The 20,273-nt window shown below is 41.8% G+C and overlaps 1 protein-coding gene across 11 annotated transcripts in view; it reads right to left on the minus strand.

The window, feature by feature from the left end:
• Nucleotides 1-455: 455 nt before the first annotated feature.
• WBP2NL (WBP2 N-terminal like) overlaps nt 456-20,273 on the minus strand; it is a 43,502-nt gene continuing 23,684 nt past the window's right edge. For 2 of the 11 annotated variants that reach the window (XM_073882698.1, XM_025881738.2), the window contains 5 exons: nt 18,545-19,008; nt 14,275-14,411; nt 9,888-10,069; nt 9,635-9,699; nt 8,421-8,535 (listed from right to left, as the gene is read on the minus strand). In XM_073882698.1, the coding sequence (XP_073738799.1) occupies nt 18,611-19,008 (398 nt within the window). In that variant the 3' untranslated portion in view covers nt 8,421-8,535; nt 9,635-9,699; nt 9,888-10,069; nt 14,275-14,411; nt 18,545-18,610. Of the gene's footprint in view, nt 479-8,420; nt 8,644-9,634; nt 9,700-9,887; nt 10,070-10,939; nt 11,019-14,274; nt 14,412-18,544; nt 19,009-20,273 lie in introns of those variants that run through there. The other 9 variants (XM_073882697.1, XM_025881742.2, XM_073882693.1 and 6 more) reach the window with 9 other exon arrangements.

The following is a 20,273-nucleotide window of genomic DNA, read 5'->3' on the forward strand; positions in this document are numbered from 1 at the left end:
TTAGAATTTCTTTCATCAGAGTTTTATAGTTCTACCCAATATAGATCTTGTACGTGTTTTGTAAAATGTATGCCTAAGTATTTCCTTTTCTTTGGTAAATGGTATTGTGTTTGTTTTTTTAAAAAGATTTATTTATTTATTTGAGGGAGGGGGGAAGGGGCAGAGGGAGAGAATCCTCAAGTAGATCCCACCATCACCACCAAGTGGGGAGTCCAGTGCAGGTCTCAATCCCAAGACCCCTGAGATCATGACCTGAGCCAAAACCAAGAGTCGGACACCCAACTGACTGAGCCACCCAGATGCCCCAATGGTACTGTGTTGTTTTTTTTTAAAGATCCATTTATTTCAGAGAGAGAGAGAGAGAGAGAGAAAAGGGGGGGGGGGGGGGGGGCAGAGGGAGAGACAGGATCCTGATGTGGACTCCCCCTTGAGTACAAAGCCTGACGAGGGCTCAATCCCAGGACCCTGAGATCATGACCTGAGCAGAAATCAAGAGTTGACCACTCAACCAACTAAGCCACACAGGCATCCCCCCCAATGGTATTGTGTTTTAAATTTAAAATTCCAATTATTTATCACTGGCATACAGGAAATAACTGACTTGTACATTAACCTTATATCCTGCAACTTTGCTACAATCACTTACTAGTTTCAGGAGGGTTTTGTTTTGTTTGGTTTGGTTTTCTGGTCAATTCTTTGGAATTTTCTACATAGGTAATCATGTCATCTGCAAATACAGTTTTATTTCTCCCTTCCCAATCTGTATATCTCTTATTTCTTTCTCTCATCTTATTGTATTAGCCAGGCTTGCAGTACAATGCTGAATAATAGTGGTAAGGGGATATCCTTTCCTTCTTTCTGATCTTGGCAGAAAAGCATCTAGTTGTTCATTCCTGAGTGTGATGTTAGCTATAGATGTTTTGTTTTGTTTTCTTTTTTGAGGGGGGAGAGGGGCAGGAGAGGGAGAGAGAGAATCTCAAGCAGGCTCCATGCCCAGCACGGAGCCTGACGTGGGGCTTGATCTTATAACCCCAAGATCATAACCTGAGCTGAAATCAAGAATTGGATGCCTAACTAACTGAGCCACCCAGGTACCCTTAGCTGTAGGTGTTTTTGTAGATGTTCTTTATCAAGTTGACAAGTTCTCTCTAATCCTAGTTTACTGAAATATTTTATCACAAATGAGTGTTGGATTTCGTCAAATGCTTTTTCTGCATCTACTGATATGATCATACAATTTTTTTTAGCCCATTGATATGATGGATTATATTAATGAATTTTTGAATTTTAAACCAGCCTTGCATACCTGGAATAAATTCCACTTGGTTATGGTGTATAATTCTTTTTTATATATTGTTGAATTCATCTTGCTAATATTTTTTGAGGATCTTTGCATCTATGTTTATGAGAGATATTAATTTGTAGTTTTCTTATAATGTCTATCTGGTTTTGATATAAGGTTAATGCTGGTTGTATAGAATGATTTAAGAAGTATACCTTCTGTTTCTATTTTCTGGAACAGAAAATATCATTCTTCCTTAAATGTTTGGTACAAGGTACCAGTTAACCCATCTGGGCCTAGTGCTTTCTTTTTTGGAGGGCTATTAGTTACAGACTCAATTTATTTAATAGATACAGGCCTATACAAATGATCTATTTTTCTTTGTGCATTTTGACAGATGTGTAGATTGGTAGATTGTGCCTTTCGGTAGACTGTTTTGATAGATTGGTCCATTTCATCTAGGTTACTAAATTTGTGGGCATAGAGGTGTTTATAATATTCCTTATTATCCAACAAATAAATAAAATCTTTAAAAAGGGGGAGGGCACCTGGGTGGCTCAGTCATTAAGCGTCTGCATTCGGCTGGGGTCGTGATCCCAGGGCCCTGGGATTGAGCCCCGCATTGAGCTCCCTGCTTGGCGGGAGGCCTGCTTCTCCCTCTCCCATTCCCCCTGCTTGTGTTCCCTCTCTCACTGTGTCTCTCTCTGTCAAATAAATAAAATCTTTTTTTTTAAAGATTTTATTTATTTATTTGAGAGAGAGAGAATGAGAGATAGAGAGCACGAGAGGGAAAAGGGTCAGAGGGAGAAGCAGACTCCCTGCCGAGCAGGGAGCCCGATGCGGGACTCGATCCCGGGACTCCAGGATCATGACCTGAGCCGAAGGCAGTCGCTTAACCAACTGAGCCACCCAGGCACCCAAATAAATAAAATCTTTAAAAAATATATTCCTTATTATCCTTTTAATGTCCATGGGATCAGTAGTGATTGCCCCACTTTTTTTTTTTTTTTAGTTACTCTATTTTTTTGAGTATAACTGACACACATTACATTAGTTTCAGGTGTACAACTCAGTGATTTGATAAGTTTGAACACTACAGTATGTTCGCCAATATAGTTACCATCTGTCCCATTACATCGCTACTACAATATCATTGACTATTCCTTATGCTCTGCTTTTTATTTTATTATTTTTAAAAGATTTTATTTATTTGAGAGAGAGCACAAGTGGGGAGAAGAGGGAGAAGCAGGCTCCCCACAAGCAGGGACCCCAGTGCAGGGCTCCATCCCAGGGCCCCGGGATCATGACCCAAGCTGAAGGTAGGTGCCTAACCAACTGAGACACGCAGGCACGCCACCCTTTATACTCTGCTTTTTATTCTCGTGACTTACTCATTCCGTAACTGGAGACCTGTATTTCTCTCCCCTCTTCACCCATTTTGCCCATCCCCCCCTTATTCATTTCTGATATTAGAAATTTGTGTCTTCTTGTTTCTTAATTAACCAAGCTAGAAGTTTACAATTTTATTGATTTTCTTCAAAGAACCAATTTTGGTTTTGTTTTTCTCTATTGACTCTCTTTTCAATTCTATTGATTTCTGTTCTAATTTCTTTTCTTCTGCTTACTTTGGATTTAAGCTGCTTTTTCTCCAGTTTCCTAAGGTAAAAGCTTAGATTACTGATTTTAGATCTTTTAGTACATCCCACAGGTTTGATAAGTTGTATTCAGTTTAATTTAGTTCAAAATATATTTTGACTTTGGGGTGCCTGGATGATTCGGTCAGTTAAGCGGCCGGCTCTTGATTTCAGCTCAAGTCATGATCTCAGGGTCCTGGGATCAAGCCCCATATTAGGCTCCACACTCAGTGAGGAGTCTGCTTAAGGATTCTCTCTCAAATAAATAAATCTTTAAAATTATATATGCATAATTTTTTTCACTTCTTTGAGACCTCTTTGACCCATGTGTTACTTAGAAGTGTGTTGCTTAATCTATCTTTCTCTTATTGACTTGTTTAATTTCATTGCAGTTTGAGAGTATACTTTGTATGATTTCTAAACTTTTAAATTTGTTAAGGTGAGTTTTGTGTCCCAGAATGTGGTCTATCTTGGTGAATGTTCCATGTGAGCTTGAGAAGAATGCATATTCTGCTGTTACTTGATGAAGTATTCTATAATTACCCATTAGATCTAGTTGTTTGATGGTGCTGTTCAGTTCAACTACATCCTGATTTTCTGCCTGCTGGATCTGTTAGTGATAGAGGGGTGCTGAATTCTCCAACTATATTAGTGGATTTGTCTATTTCTCCTTATAGTTCTCTGTTTTTGTTTCATATATTTCGGTTCTCTGGTGTTAGGTGCATATGCCTTAAGGATTGTTAGGTCTTCTTGGAGAATTAACCCTTTTATCATTATATAATGCCCCTTCTTCTCTCTGATAATTTTCTTTGCTCTGAGGTCAGCTTTGTTTGAAATTAGTATGGCTTCTTGGTTTTCTTTTGGTTTGTGTTAGTAAAGTATATCTTACCCTATCTCTTTTTCTTTTTCTTTTTTTTTTAAGATTTTTTTATTTATTTGAGAGAGAGCACAAGAGAGGGGAGGGTTAGAGGGAGCAGCAGATTCCCTGCTGAGCAGGGACCCTGATGCAGGACTCGATCCTGGGACTCCAGGATCATGACCTGAGCTGAAGGCAGTCACTTAACCAACTGAGCCACCCAGGAGCCCAATCCCTTTTTCTTTTTAAAAAACTTGTGGTAAAATATACATAAAATTTACCATCTCAGCCGTTTTTAAGTGTACAGTTCAATGGTGTTAAGTATAGTCACATTGTTGTGCAACTAATCTCCAAGATTTTTTCTATCCTTTTCTCTTAACCTATCTGTGTCTTTATTATTTTTTTTAAAGATTTTATTTATTTATTTGACAGAGAGAGACACAGCGAGAGAGGGAACACAAGCAGGGGGAGTGGGAGAGGGAGAAGCAGGCCTCCCGCGGAGCAGGGAGCCAGACGTGGGGCTCGATCCCAGGACCCTGGGATCACGACCTGAGCCAAAGGCAGACGCTCAACGACTGAGCCACCCAGGCGCCCCGGGTGTTGTCTTTTTAGTCCACTCTGACAGTCTCTCTTTTGATTTGTGTATTAGGCCGTTAGTATTCAAAATGATTATTGAGGGATGCCTGGGTGGCTCAGTCAGTTAAGGGTCTGCCTTTGGCTCAGGACATGATCCTGGGATGAGTCCCACATTGGGTTCCTTGCTCAGCAGGGAGCCTGCTTCTCCATCTGCTTGCCACTCCCCCTGCTTGTGCTCTCTCTCTGACAAATAAATAAATAAAATATTTTTTAAAATGATTATTGATAGAGTTGGATCAATACCTACCTTTTTTTTTTTTACCATCCTCTATCCATTGTCCTTGTTCTTTTTGCTTTCTACACTTTTTCTGCCTTCCCTGGTTTTAATTAAGCATTTTACATGATTCCACTTTCTCTCCTCTCTTGCAATATCATTTATACTATTTTTTTCTAACTTCTTAAAGTGGTTCCTCTAGAGTTTGCCATATACATTTACAACTAATCCAAGTCCACTTTTACACAGCATTATATGGCTTCACAGATAGAGCAAATACCTCATAACAGAGTATTTCCCATTCTTCCCTATAACATTGCTGTCATTCATTTCACTTATCCATAAGTTATAACCACTGAACACACTGTTGCTGTTGTTATTATTACTTTGAACAAACTGTTATCTGTCAGATCAAATAAGAAGACTAAAGGATTTCATTTTACCTTCATTTATTCCTCCTCTAGCACTCTTCCTTTCTGTATGTACATCCAAGTTTCTAAAGTATATAATTTTCTTCCTCTCTAAAAGCTTCTTTTAACATTTATTGCAAGGCAGCTCTGTTGGTGACAAATTCGCTCAATTTTTCTTTGAGAAAGTATTTCTTCTTTATTTTTGAGGATAATTTTACTGGATATAGAATTCTACATTATTTTTCTTTTTTTTTAAGATTTTATTTATTTGAGAGAGAGAATGAGAGACAGAGAACACGAGAGGGAAGAGGGTCAGAGAGAGAAGCAGACTCCCTGTCGAGCAGGGAGCCCGATGTAGGACTCGATCCCGGGACTCCAGGATCATGACCTGAGCCGAAGGCAGTCACTTAACCGACTGAGCCACCCAGGCGCCCTACATTATTTTTCTTTTAATGCTTTAAATATTTCACTACACTCTTTTCTTACTTGTATGGATTCTGAAGAGAAGTTTGATGTAATTTGTTTTTAAACATTTTATTTATTTATTTGAGAGGGAGACTGAGAGAGAGAGAGCATGAGATGGGGGAGGGTCAGAGGGAGAAGCAGACTCCCCACTGAGTACGAGAGGACTCTCTCCCAGGACTCCAGGACCGTGACCTGAGTCGAAGGCAGTCGCTTAACCAACTGAGCCACCCAGGTGCCCCAAGTCTGATTAATTCTTATTCTTGTTCCTCTACAGGTAAGCATTTTCCCTTCTAGCTACTTTTAATATTTTCCCTTTGTCTTCGTTTTTTGTTTTTTTTTTTTAACAATTTCAAAATGATATGCTCAATTGTAGATTTTTTGGGTATTTATCCTTTTTAGTATACTTTAAGATCCCTAGATTTGTGGTTTGTTATCTGTCATTAGTTTTGGAAAATTCTCAGTCATTATTATTTCAAATATTTCTTTTGTTTCTATCTTTTTTCTTCTTTACATGTATGCTACACATTTTGTAACTATCCCACAGTTCTGGGGTATTTTGTTCCATATTTTTCATTCCTTTTTCTCTTCGGTTTAGGAGGTTACTAGTGACATACGTTCAAACTCACGGATTCTTTCCTTGGCCATGTCCAGTTCAGTGATGAACTCATCAGAGGTATGCTTCATTTCTGTTACAATGTTTTTTTTATTTCTAGCATTTCCTTTGATTGTTTCTCGGAGTTTCCATCTCTCTGCTTACATGACCCATCTGTTCTTGAATGTTGTCCACTTTTTCCATTAGAGCCCTTAATTCCCAGTCTGATGATTCTATTAACTCTTTGCCATTTATGAGTCTCATTCTGATGCTTGCTCTGTCCAAGTTTGTTTTTTTTTTTTTTTTTGTCTTTTGGTATGATTTGTAGTTTTATGCTGAAAGCCAGACATGATATACTGTGTAAAAAAGATGGAAGAAAATAGGCCTCAAGTGTGAGGCTTTATGTTTATCTGGTTTGGAGGTAGGCTGTGCTCACTGTTTACTGTAGCTACAGGTTGTTAGAGGTAAATTTCCTCTGGTGTTCTTATTTTTATCTCCCCCCCCCCCCCCCTTTGTCCTTGTATTTCCCTAGAGACGGCTTAAATAAGGTCTGAGATATGCAGTTCTTTCATTTGTAATCTCGTTATTATGCAGGGGCCCTACTGATGTGGCGGTAAGGTGTTGGGGGAAGGGAAGCATTCTATAGTCCTATGATTAGGTGTCAATCTTTTAATGAGCCCATGGGCTTTAACTTTCACAAGGGCTTCTCAGTTGCTGGGTTTCCCCCACCCACTAGTTAAGGCAGAAAGGCTAAAGGTATTTCCCCTTTAGCTGGCCTTGGGTATTTCCCTTCCCTGGGCCAGTTAGGCTCTGGTTAAGTAGTTTCTCTTGAGGGCAGTCCATGTTAAGGAGAACATAATGCTCTGGATGTATTTTTAATATAGCTACTTTTCTATTCTTCCTGCTGGAAGCACAAAAGGATTTTTCTTCACTCTTTATTGTGGGGGACCTGGCAGGACTCCTGGAGGCAAAACTCACAAAAATGTCAGGCTCCCCCTAAAAGTAGGCCCCCCCTGAAATGTTTAACTCTCAAGTTTGTCTACACAAAGCTTCCAGCAATTCATCAATTACTGTTAAGTATTCCCACCCTGGTACCGGCTCCACCACTGGGGTTCCTTCCCTGAGCTTTTGCTCTTGGTAAGTTGTGATTATCTGTATCCACCTGTCTGTTCAATTTTGCAGGCAGCACGCTGCCCTATGACTTCCATTTTCTGATGGATCTAAGAAAAGTAGATGATTTGCAGTTTGTTCACCTTTTTCTTGTGAGGTTGGGAGTTTTGACTTCCAAGCCCCTTACATGCTGGACCCAAAACCCTTGTCTCCTATTTAGGAATCAATCTATAAAGGAAGCAGGACGATTTGCAAGCAAGAATATTTGCATAAGGGGGCAACTGGTCTCCTTACTAAGACTAGACAGACCACACGCCCAGACCAAGGGCCTTCCTGGTTGGGGCATCCAAACAATACAGGCATCCTCTTCTCTGGGAAAGCCTACAAAACAACCTTAGGCTGCCGGAACCCCTCACCTAAACCCCGTGCAGACCTCTATCATTTCACTTTTGTCAGGAATTAAGAGTCTCTCTCTCTCTCTCTCTCATTATCATCAGGTAAAAGCCAGAGGTCTAATGCAAGAATTAGGTCCAAGGGAGAGTGGACCTAATTAGCCCAAGCTGGAGTGGAAATATTTCTAAAATAGTTCCCAAACTGAGGTACATCAAGGCCCAAACAGGTATGAGGACCAAGGAAAATAAGACCATCAGAGCAAGCTTAGAGGAGATCAGACTACCTCCCCAGGGAGATCACACAGAGGGTGGAGTACTTATCTGCTATCTTAGGGGTGGGTGGGGTCCAGGGTGGAAACTCGCAAAACATAATAAAACTATCTATTTCTGGAGCAGCCTCCAGATCAGGGCACATCAGATTCCTCAGAGCACAGCGCTGGTATAAAGCAGCCTCAGTAAGTACTTGACCTGAACTGATCCTTAGGAAGCCCAGACACAATACTTGGGCAGCAACATGAACAAGTGGTCAGCTTACAGCTCTCACATCAATTTATCCCAGTGCCCCTCTCTATGGAGAGTCAGCAAGCAGGCTTCCCCAACTTAGGCAAGGACTCCATCGAGGGGATTCAGACATCAGCACTAAGAAGATCCATCTGTCTCGGAACCAGACAACGAACCGCTGAAGGAAGACAAGTGCAGAGCCCAGCCAGGAAGCTGAGAGTCCAGGCCCGTCCAAGCTGCCTACAGGGCTGTCCCGAGGAACCAGCACCAGGCAGTACATATCACAGATGCCCTCAGAAACAGAGAGACCAAGGGCACGGCAGAGGTGTTGAAACAGCAAGCAGGCTTTAATGGAGGGTGTATAGCCAGGGTGACCTCAGCTTCTTCGGTTTCATTAGCTTCTTTTTTCTCCTCAGGACATAGGCAGGAAGAAGGCCTGTTTTCTAACGAGAACCTAGAAATCAGTCTCCGTCCCCAAGTTGTGTTACGTGGACTGGTTCAGATCTCTCACTCTGGTTGGCTTGCAATCTGTTTTCCAGCATTTTCCTTCCCTGAGAATAGGAGTTTTCTCACATTCATCTGTGTCTTGAGTCACCCTGGAATTAGGCTGCCTCTACACTAGCTGTTCGCTCTGCCTAGAGCACCCTTCTGCAGGTATCTGCACGGCTAGCTCCCTCACCCCCTTTACCCTTCCCAACCCCACTCAGACGCCACCTGCTTGACAAGGTTCTGTTGCAGTCCGCTCCCTCTGCCGCCCCCGCCATTCTTAATCTCCCACACTTAGCTCTGTACTTTTCCATAACTCTCATCAACTTCTCTGCCTGCTTCTTCTGCAGTTTGAATAGGATACGCCTAGTTATATCACATCACTTAGGTACTGATTGCATCTTAGTATCACTACAGTGTAAGCTCTGTGAGAGCAGGGACTTTTGTCCGCTCACTGATATCCCAAGTGCACAGAGATGGAATACAAAAGGCATTCAGTAAGTGAGTGCGTGTGAATGAGAAGCGAAACCTAGTTCAGATCCCGCCCTGTCACTTAGTAGGTAGCTGCGTGCCTTAGGCAATTTGCTTCCCTCTCTGCCCCAGTTTCTCAATCTGTGAGACGGGGGTCCAAGCACTCACCTTGCTAGATTATGCCTGTGAAGTGCCTGGCAGGGTGTCTGGTTAGTTCATAAATGGGCCAGCCAGTGGACATAATTACTGCCTGTCTCAAACTCTTCACCTCCTGTCTGTTATTCATACTCTTGACTCAGGGGCATTACTAAGGCCACTGATGGCAGGCCTGTGGTGAGGGCACGAGGCCAAGGAAAACGCAAAGATCCCAGGGTTCCCTCTTTCCTGTACCAGCTTAGCTGACTTGAGGGCAGCTAGCCTTGGCCTCTCCAACCCCCACGCCCCAATCACACGGCAGCAGAGGATCTGGAACTAATCTTCCGGCCCTGTGAGAAATCTGAGCCCTCTCTGACCTACTGGACCGTATTGGACGCCCTCGGACCAGCAGGGATCAAGCCCACAACAAGGAAAGGACTCAGAGCTCACCAGGACCTCACAGATGTGCGGAGAGGATCGAGCCACGCAAGGAAACACCTCCTATTGCCTGGCACCTGTGGGATGAAAAGAGGATGATGCTCGGGGGTGGGTTCCTCAGTCAGAGGTTAGGGTAGCAGGCTCTGGAATCAGCCTGAGTTCACGTCCTGCAGCCACCACTCAATAGATATGGATTCTTTGGTTTCTTAAGGTCTCCCAGCTTTGGTATGCTTAGTTGTAAAATGAAGACATGAACAGTGCTCACCTCACTGGATTGCTACGGGGATGAAGTGAGACATGCTTATGAAGTGCCTTAGCACATTGCCTGGCACCCAACTTCAGTAATAACTATTAATTCACTTTCAAAGGCCTTTAAACACCAGATGAGTTCTATGGGATCACCTTGCCAGCGGTGGCTTTGGCCAGTAGGAATCATATAAACCATGGCTGTGGGGTAGAAAGAGGTGAAACATAAGCATGCCTTCAGGACTGTTCAACTCAACCAGCCAGAGAAGGGACAGCTTTCTCTAAAATCTGAAATTCTAATCCTCTCTAACAGCCTGCCAAACAAAACTTATCTTGCAAATTATAATCTTAAACTGGTGGCCAGAATTTAGTGGTGTATATAAGTGTTGTGTGCGTACATCATAAATCAAGAAACACAATTTTTCACATCTTTATTCCCTCAACGAATATTTACTGGACACCCACTCTGTGCAGCGCCTTCTGCTGGGTGTCCCTGCAATGGGATATATAGCCTCTGTTCTCAAGGAGCTCATAGGTCATGGAGGAGATGGGCATGCAAACAATCCCAATAAGTCTGGCACAGTTTTTCACCAGAAACAATACCAGCTCAGCAGAAGGGCAATTACTCTGGAAGGGGAGTTCAGAAAAAGCTTCTCAGAAGAAAGAACTTTTCACCCTGTTTTTCAGAGATTCCATCCAGCATTAGGGAACCCAAAGAGGAAGAAGGCCAGGGACCTAGTTTCATCACTGTATTAATCATATCTTTTATTTTCTGTATTCTGATACTTGGACATCTGGGGACTTACTACCCCTAAAGGGACTGCCTCTCTCAAGGTCGCCAGCTTCTAAACATGGCAAACAACCTGCCAGTAAATGTGCCTTTCAAAAGGAAGCAAACCATTCTGGGGCCATTCCACCAACCATCTCTTTTATGAAGCTCTACCTGCTCTAATCATCCCTGGGCCAGGTACTAGAAAACCAGGGATAGCCTCTCTGCCCCCAAGCTCGCTGAAATTACTCAAACTGTGCAATCCTAAACCTGCTTACCCTGCCTCGCCTGTTCCTTCCCATGGAAACCACAATAAAGACTCTGGTCCAGTTTCCCCTCATCCCTGGTGCTTTCCTGTGAGGCATGCCCCTGCCTTTGCATCTGTAAGTATAATAAATTATCTTCTCAATGGCAGCTGTCTCCTGATCTGTTGGCCTTACCATACCTAGATAGTAATAAAACCTGCATTAAAACAATAACCAGAAATTCTTTTCCCTGGGTCCTCCAGAAGAGTGGCAGAGTGAGGCAAACAATTACCTAACAACTAGTTCCCTTTTTGCCCTAAAGCACTGATCAGTAAGTTCTTAGAAGACAGGGACTATATTTTAAACAACTTTGTGCCCTCTCTACAGCACTAGGAATAAAGGCCCAATAAATGTCCTCAGAGAACTCACAGTTCAGGGCAGAGATAGACATATAAGCCAGCAATGACAATTTACTCTGTAAATGCTCTCTAATGGAGTTGTGCACAAAAGAGAGTGGGACAGAGAAAGAAATAACATCTGAAATTGGTTGGGAAGTTCAGGAAGTTTTCACAGAGCCTTTGAGTCGAGACTTAGCAGATGAATAGAACTTTGCCAGGCAGCCAAAAGGAGTGTAGTATTGCAGGGGGGAGGGGGAGGTAGAAAGCATTCTAGACACATGCATGGTGAAAGAGGAGAGCAAGGCACATTCTGGTACCTCCTCTCCAAACTCAGGAGACGAGCATTACCTCTCTCTGAGGTGGCGATGGAACTGCCCTTGTTTTTTCTCCCAGCTCAAAAATCTAGCCCCAGTGGCTTTGGCTAGGGCACGCAAAGATTTGTCAAATGACCAATTACACCTTAAAAGGAATTTAACAACTGTGTCCAATATTAGTAGCTACTTATTAACACTCAGTTCAGTTGGTTGGGCGACTGCCTTCGGCTCGGGTCATGGTCCCGGAGTCCCGGGATCGAGTCCCGCATCGGGCTCCCTGCTCGGCGGGGAGTCTGCTTCTCTCTCTGACCCTCCCCCTCTCATGCTCTCTGTCTCTCATTCTCTCTCTCTCAAATAAATAAATAAAATCTTGAAAAAAAAGCCTGTTTTATTTTTAATAATAAATGCTGATTACTAAATATTATACAAGTTTTTAAATACTAGCTACTAAATACATAGGCTGGACTAATCAAATGGCTGGTGGAATCTATAGACCCTTTCCTTTAGACAGAATCCCTTCTTCTTGAGCCATTTAAGAATCTTCAAAAGAGTTTATTCTCCAGCAGTCCATGGTCGAGTGTGCCACACCATCTGCCCTCTCCTAAAGGCACTCTAGGTAAGGGTTGGGATGGCTGCCCCATGTTTTACTTTCTACCAGATGGATAAGGAACCTGTGCAGATGGATAGGGAACCTGTGCAGTATGAATTTGGATTGGGTCTTTACATTCTATACATAGTCACACATACATAATTTCAAGCAAACAGCCAGGCAGTGGGCAAGAAAAGCCAAGTCAACATGAAGGCAAACGCTCTCTATTATTTTCTGTGGAAACCCAAATCCTGAGATTAGGATTACAATGTGTGCTCAAGAAGTAGAGGGGATGGGTACTAGAGAATCTGAGAGGTTCAGAAAGGACCTGGAGCCTCTCGAGGCGTAGGGTTTGGGGTCCTGCTCCCCAGTGTTCACGGGTGACGTGGTACGTGGAGTTGGATCTCTGACACCCAGCTGCCAGGCCCCACCCAAGATTTCAGGGACATAAGGAAATAACCGAGCTATCAGACTTAATGGACCGCCAGGACTGGGCAGTGGTTGTTTCAGAAGTAATCTGATGCCTGGAAGGGCCTTCCTGGCATCTTGATGCTGCATAAGATCTGGATACCTTTGCATAATCTCAGAAGTTTGGGGGAGCCCACCAGCAAGGCAGATGGTGGTGGGGATCTTTATAACAGAATTAAATTAAAAGAAAACAAAGACATCCAATATTTCCTGCATATATTAATCTATGGATTGAAAAATCCCACCAACTATACATTTTCCCCTTGATTCCACAGGACAGTCAAGCCAGGAAGGCTCTGCACCAGCAGGCTGACAAGCATCCACTCATCCAGGAAAAAGAGTATTTAGATACTTATTTTGTGGGTTCACTACCAGACAGTCCAGAGATAAAAGGCCTTCTTCCTTTCCCTTTGTATTCCTAATAGGAAATGAGGAGACAAAGTACAGAAAGCAAGAGTAGTTTCTGTATTGCAGCTGGGAAAGAGACAGGAAGAAGAAAGAATCCACCAGCTCAGGGAGTAAGTCAGGAAGGAAGCATCCAAAATGTCAGTGGAGAGGCGCCTGGGTGGTTCAGTACATTAAGCGTCTGTCTTCGGCTCAGGTCATGATCTCAGGATCCTGGGATCGAGCCCTACGTTGGGCTCCTTGCTCAGTGGGGAGTCTGCTTCTCCCTCTCCCCCTGCCCCCTCCCAACTTGTGCACTCTCTTTCTCAAATAAATAAATAAAATCTTTTAAAAAATGTCAGTGGGTCATGTCAGTCAGAATGTCAGTCAGAATGACCCAGCATCAATGCTTTCAGCACCTAACAGGCGTAGCTGAATTCTCGTTGGACTTATGATAGGTGGAGCAAAACCAGATCCCTTTGAATACACAGGACCCAAAACTCTCCTTATAGGATGTGCTTCTTATAGAAAGAATCTGACTGACTCTTTGGGGGAACAGCTGCACCAGGCAGTGGGAACTAAGAGTAGGTATGTCACATAGCTCCAAACGGGTCCAAACTGTGGCTCTGCTTAGTCCCATCTCTATATAATCACAACCTTTGGTTATAATCAGTGAAACAGGTGAACAGGTTCCCTTTGCAGGGGAGAACATGATGGAATTCCACCTTCAGGAGACTTGGGACTTACTAACCCTTCTAGGTCACTGAACCTCAGTTTCCTTTGCAGGGCAGAACATGATGGAATTCCACCTTCAGGAGACTTGGACTTACTGATCCTTCTAGGTCACTGAACCTCACTTCAAATCCACCTGGTACAGGGGCACCTGGGTGGTTCAGTCGGTTAAGTATCTGACTCTGGGTTTCAGCTCAGGTCATGATCTCAGGGTCAGGAGATCAAGCCTATCCCCCCCACCCCCACACCCAAGTTCGGGTCTGCACTCAGCAAGGAGTCTGCTTGAGGATTCTCCCCCTCTGTCCCTCCCCCCACTCACACATGCTCTCTCTCTCAAACAAATAAATCATTTTTTTAAAATCCACCTAGAATAAAGAGCAGAAGACAAAGTCTAGTTGCTACTCTTTTAGAATTCTAATCCCAGAATATGTCTGCCAGACGTCAGTTATTTAGAGAACTATTCCAGCATAAAAGAGACCTCACCCCTTGACCCTATTCCCAACTTACCATCACATTCCAGCAGAAACTGAAAAGTTGAATGAGGAATAGGAACCCTATTCCTGCTCTGGTTGGTAGAATCCCTCTTCCTCTCCTTGTCACTTCTGCCCATGTAGAGAGGTTTAGAAGTGAGAAAAGAAGAAACTCTTAAAAGAAAAAAAAAATCCTTATCACTTTCCTCAAAAAATTTTAAGAGAAAGAGATCTGGAACCTGTGACCCACATTTAAGATCCATACGGTCTAAATTCTCTATCTGGAACCTTTAGAAAAGGGTTAAACCTACGTTTTCCCTTTCTACTTCTTCCCTTCGTGACAGTCGTCTGGGCATACCAGCAATCCCTTGTGCTACTGACATCCAGCTTCCTAGACCCATGACTCTGTGCCGGTAATTTTTTTTTTTAAGATTTTATTTATTTATTTGAGAGAGAGAGAATGAGAGACAGAGAGTATGAGAGGGAAGAGGGTCAGAGGGAGAAGCAGACCCCCTGCTGAGCAGGGAGCCCGATGTGGGACTCGATCCCGGGACTCCAGGATCATGACCTGAGCCGAAGGCAGTCGCTTAACCAACTAAGCCACCCAGGCGCCCTATGCCAGTAATTTCTAAGAGGAATCTGGAGCTATATTATCATATGCCTTCTTCAAGATCTCCTGCTCTCTACAAACTGGACATGAAGCTCTTTTTCTTGGAAAGGAAAGAGTGGTCCTTGACTTGTCTCATTGCTGGGAAGAGTTTTAAGGGCTAGCATATTCCAGACACTTACAGGACTTTAATTCTAATATCCCCTCATTCCAGAAAGTGTTTCCCAAAGTTTGTTCCACTGAGTAATAGTCTTTCCAAAACATTTAGTGAATAAAATAGTCTAAGGTCAAATAATTTTGAAAAAATAGGTATATTTTGAAAGTCTCTCCCTCTTGGAGATTTATGTTCATTAGTATATTCAAGGTGCTGAGAAATCATGAAGTAAAAAAATCTGTTCACCTGGCTTTTTCAAATATATAACTCAATAACCCCCTTTTTCACATAAGACCCATTAACATCCACCACTTCCTTAGGAAAGGCTGTCTTGACAACATAGGAGCATCTGGTTTCCTAACTGTTACAATGAGGATTAATCAGTAACTCCTACCTCTTTTAAGGAAATAATCCAAGATTGAAAAAAAAAAAAGTTCTATATAAGGGAAGTTAACTACACTGTTGTCTGTAATAGCAAAAACCTGGAAACAACTAAAATATCTTACAATAGAGATCGAGAAAACACATAATGGTGCAACCCTGTCAGAATATCATGTAAACACTAACAATGTTTATGAAGAATTCTTAAAAGCCTATGAAACTCATCAAACTATACATTAAGGAGCGCCTGGGTGGCTCAGTCATTAAGTGGCTGCCTTTGGCTCAGGTCATGATCCCCAGGTCCTGGGGTCAAGCCCCATGTAGGGCTGCCTGCTCAGCGGGGAGCCTGCTTCTACCTCTCCCTCTGCCTGCTGCTTCCCCTACTGTGCTCTTTCTCTGTCAAATAAATAAATAAAATCTTTTAAAAAAATACATTAAATATATGCACTTTTTAATGTATCAATTATACCTCAAAGCTATTATAAAAAAACCCTATGAAAATGTAAAGTGTCAGGTGAAACACTGTATGTATAGCATGTTTTCAGCTACATACAAAATATACATAGAGGGGCGCCTGGGTGGCTCAGTCGTTAAGCATCTGCTTTCGGCTCAGGTCATGGTCCCAGGGTCCTGGGATCGAGCCCCACATCGGGCTCCCTGCTCCACGGGAAGCCTGCTTCTCCCTCTCCCTCTACCTGCTTGTGTTCCTCTCTCCTTGTGTCTCTCTCCGTCAAATAAATAAATAAAATTAAAAAATATATATATAGGGGCGCCTGGGTGGCTCAGTCGTTAGGCGTCTGCCTTCGGCTCAGGTCATGATCCCGGGGTCTTTGGATCGAGCCCCGCATCGGGCTCCCTGCTCCGCGGGAAGCCTGCTTCTCCTCCCACTCCCCCTGCTTGTGTTCCCTCTCTCACTGTGTCTCTCTCTGTCAAATAAATAAATAAAATCTTAAAAAAAAATAAAAAATAAAAAAAATATATATATATACATAGAAAAAAACATATGATTTAAATGTCTTCTGGGCCTGGTAATGCTGTGCACTACAGCTTCTGAAACCCTTCTGCTATATATCTAAAAATACTTGATATAATATTTTTAAGACCTCACTTTTAGGTGGCCTGATGAGCCTGAAAGAAAGCAAGAAAAGGCCAATTAAATCAGGATGTTGGTCAAGGTAGGGGGAACAGTGAGCTTTTAAGAGGCTGAAAACCTTGGAATAGTCTAGAATAGTCTAGAACAATAGTTCTCAGCAGGGAAGGCATTGACCCCCAGGGGGCAATTATGAAGTAAGTGGTGGTGTTTCTGGTTATCACAGTTAGAGGCCACTGTTGGTATTTGATAGGTGAAGGGTCAAGGATACTAGATATCCTGAAAAGTACAGGGCAGTTCCTCACAACAAACAATTGTCCTATATCCCCTCATGACTTTCAAATGAATCTCTGGCCATTGATAAAGGTGAAACATGTGCTTGTGATCACTTAAGCCTAGAGCCTAACCCTGTTTTAAATGATTTTAATACACACAGAACTCTTCAGGAATTCAACCACTGCGTAAATCAAGGGAAACTAAACTCTTTTATTTGGAAATTTGTCAAGAATTGTTCATTTTGGAAAATGACATTGCCAATGGCATTGCCAGCATGGTATTCAAGTTACTAATACAACATACATGGATCAGTTGGCTTTCCTAGTGTTTACAAATTTGGTGAATCTATGTATGGGGGGTGAGCAAGTGATTACTTTGTTGTCTTCTAGTATGGTGGAATTTGAGCATTTATATATTAAAATACTTAAAATTTTAGTTCAAACTAGTTTTCTATTATTTCTTTACATCACATTTATGGTATTATATATTGATTTTGTTTGAAATGGTGTGGAATCATACACAGTGGTCTACAAATTTCATTCCAATGATCTAAAGGAGACATTACAAATTATTTGTTATGGGGGCATTCGGTCTCATGGGATTGAAATTCACCATAGTATATAATCCCTACAACTTGCCTTTCTCATTTAACATTAAGACAGAAAATTTTGCACATGTAGCTTAGATGTACCATAGTTTATGTAAATATTTACTATTAGTGAACACATAGGTTATTTCTAATTCTGTGATGTTAGAAACAATGTAATAACATCTTCCTACACACATCTTTGTGCACATGTGCAAGGATTTCTCAGGAATCCTGAGAAGTGAAACTGCTAAATCTTGAGTATCTTTTAACCTTTAAAAGGAACTGCCAAATTTCCTTCTAAAAATTAATACCAAGTTATACTCTCACCAATATTGTACAAAATAACCTTTTCCCTACATGTGTTCCTTCTCAACACTTAAGTTTTTCAATCTTTTCAATATTTGTAAATCTTTGGAGATACAATTGTTTCTCATGTTGAGTTGCGTTTTCCTAACACTAGTCAAGTTGAATAAACGTCTTTTCAAATGTTTCTAAGCCACTCTATTGCCTCAGTTAATTGGGAATTCACATCTTTTGTCCATTTTTTCTTTTTGATTGACTTGTAGGAGAACTTCATATATTCTGACTATAAATTATTTGTTTAACACATGTTGGAGATTAACTTTCTCCTATTCTGTTTCCTATCTTTTAATTTTGGTCATATAGAAGTTTCAAATTTTGATATAGTCAACCTTATCACTGCTTTCCTATATTGCTTCATTGCTTTTGATCTTCTTTTTTGTTTTTGATCTTCTTAAAGAAGGTTTTTCCTACATCCAGATATCATTTTCAGTGGCCACATAATATTCCACTGTGTGGATATGCCATGATTTATGAAATTCTCTCTCACTAATGGAAATTTAGGTTGGCCCATCCTTTCAATAATATAAACAATGCTGTGAAAAACAACTAAGTGTTCAACTTGATATTTCTAACATATTTTAGCAAACAGCATAATAAATGTTTCTTGAGTGGGGGAGGGAAGAAAGGCGGGGAAGCTTTTTCCACCCTCACGTATGTTAAAAAATACAGGCCAATGTCAACCAAATTATCAGGGAATTAGCTCTAATTCTACTTCTCCTTTGGCCCATCTAATCAAGAGTTGACTCAGCTTCTAAAGTCTAGGCATGGAAGTAAAGCTTTATCCTCCCCCTAAGACTGCCCTCCCTCAGGGTGCCACACTACCTCAGACATGCCTTTAATCACATACCTGAGTCCGCCTTCTTGTCCTGACCTTGGTTCTTGAGTGCCACTTTGCTTGGTGAGTCTTCAAGGGTTATTTCCTGAAAGATGGTGGCTGGGCCTCGGAAGATGAAGCAGGGGGAAGAGAAGGCTCATGTCCAGCAGGCTGGGCTGCCATAAATCTGCTAGACCCAGCTCCATTTCCAGCAGGTGGAACTTCATATCCTGGAGGAGGGGCTTCATTTGCAGCCGGTGAAGCTTCATTTCCAGCTGGTAGGGGTCCGTATCCTGCAGGGGGGGTTCCACATACCCCAGGTGGGGGTCTGTATCCCACAGGTGGGGACCCATATCCTGCTTGTGGGGGTCTGTATCCCACCTGTGGGGTTCCATACACCCCTGGCGAGGGGCCATATCCCGCCTGCAGGTGTCCGTATCCCACTTGTGGGGTTCTGTATCCTGCCTGTGGGGGTCCATAGACAACAAATGGGTATGCTGAGAAGGAAAAAAAAATCAGTTACTCATTTTTTAGAGTGGACACGGAGTAGGTAAGAAGGAGGAAGAAGAAAACTGACACAGGAAGAGAATTCAGGCAGAATAATGCTAAAACCAGATCCTTCAGCCACCACCAGATGAAGGCTTTATCATTTCCTGTTGTGGAGGGGTTCAAATTAACATGAAAATAACCCTACGGTTATATCTCTATATTACTTATAGTTGTGCTCATATATATAATTTACTTAATAAATTTTGTTTGAGTATGAAGAAAGTTATACATGCTCAGTGAGGAATATGCATTTGGAAAATAGAGAAAAGATGAACTTTAAAAGTCATCTATAATTCCACTCTCAAAGACTCTCAAAAACTGAATATTTTGGTGATTTCTTTGTAGGATCTCTGTTAATATTTTTAAATAATCACAATCATAACACCCACACATTTTTTTATCTGGCTCTTTTTACTTGACATTATAAAAAATTTCTTTATATTATTAACATATTTCATACATTAAAAGCTGGACAATATTTTATCACATGGATAGGTGCTACTTAATTTCCCTGCTGTAGGAGAGCATGTTGTTTCCAACTTTCTTTTTTTTAGATTTTATTTATTTATTTATTTGAGAGAGAGCACGCTCGAGCTTAAGCATGGGAGGGGGGAGGGGCAGAGGGAGAGGGAGAAAGTCTTAAGCAGACTCCACACTGAGCTTGAAGACGAGGCGGGACCCGATCTCAGGACCCTGAGATCACCACCTAAACCAAAACCAAGAGTCTGACACTTAACTGCACCACCCAGGCACCCCTGTTTCCAACTTTCTAATTCACATTGCAATAAACCTGGGCTTTATTTATTTTCTTGGCTACATTTCCAAAGTGGTTTAACTGAGTCAATGAATGGACAACTGTCAAGTTATTTTGCTGTAATACATATTTATGTTTCAGCTAACTAGAAAAAACTTTAAAAGAATTGTCTTAAAGATTCTCAAAGAACTAAAGGAAAATGTGGAGGAAGTCAAGAAAATGATGTACGCTTCAAACACAAATATCAGTAGAGGTGGAAAACTTTACAAGAAACCAAAAAGAAATTCTGGAGCTGAATAGTACAGTAACTGAAATGAAAAATTCACTAGAGGGATTCAATTCAGATTTGAGTAGGCAGAAGAATGAATTGGTTAACTTGAAGATAAGACAATGGAAAGAGTAGAGGTTGAGGAATAGGAAAAAAAAAAAAAAAACAACCCAACCAAACACTGAAGAACA

Source organism: Callorhinus ursinus, unplaced genomic scaffold, assembly GCF_003265705.2.
Source record: "Callorhinus ursinus isolate GAN/ISIS: 27379988/994484 unplaced genomic scaffold, GSC_fseal_2.0 scaffold48, whole genome shotgun sequence".
NCBI classification, from domain to species: domain Eukaryota; kingdom Metazoa; phylum Chordata; class Mammalia; order Carnivora; family Otariidae; genus Callorhinus; species Callorhinus ursinus.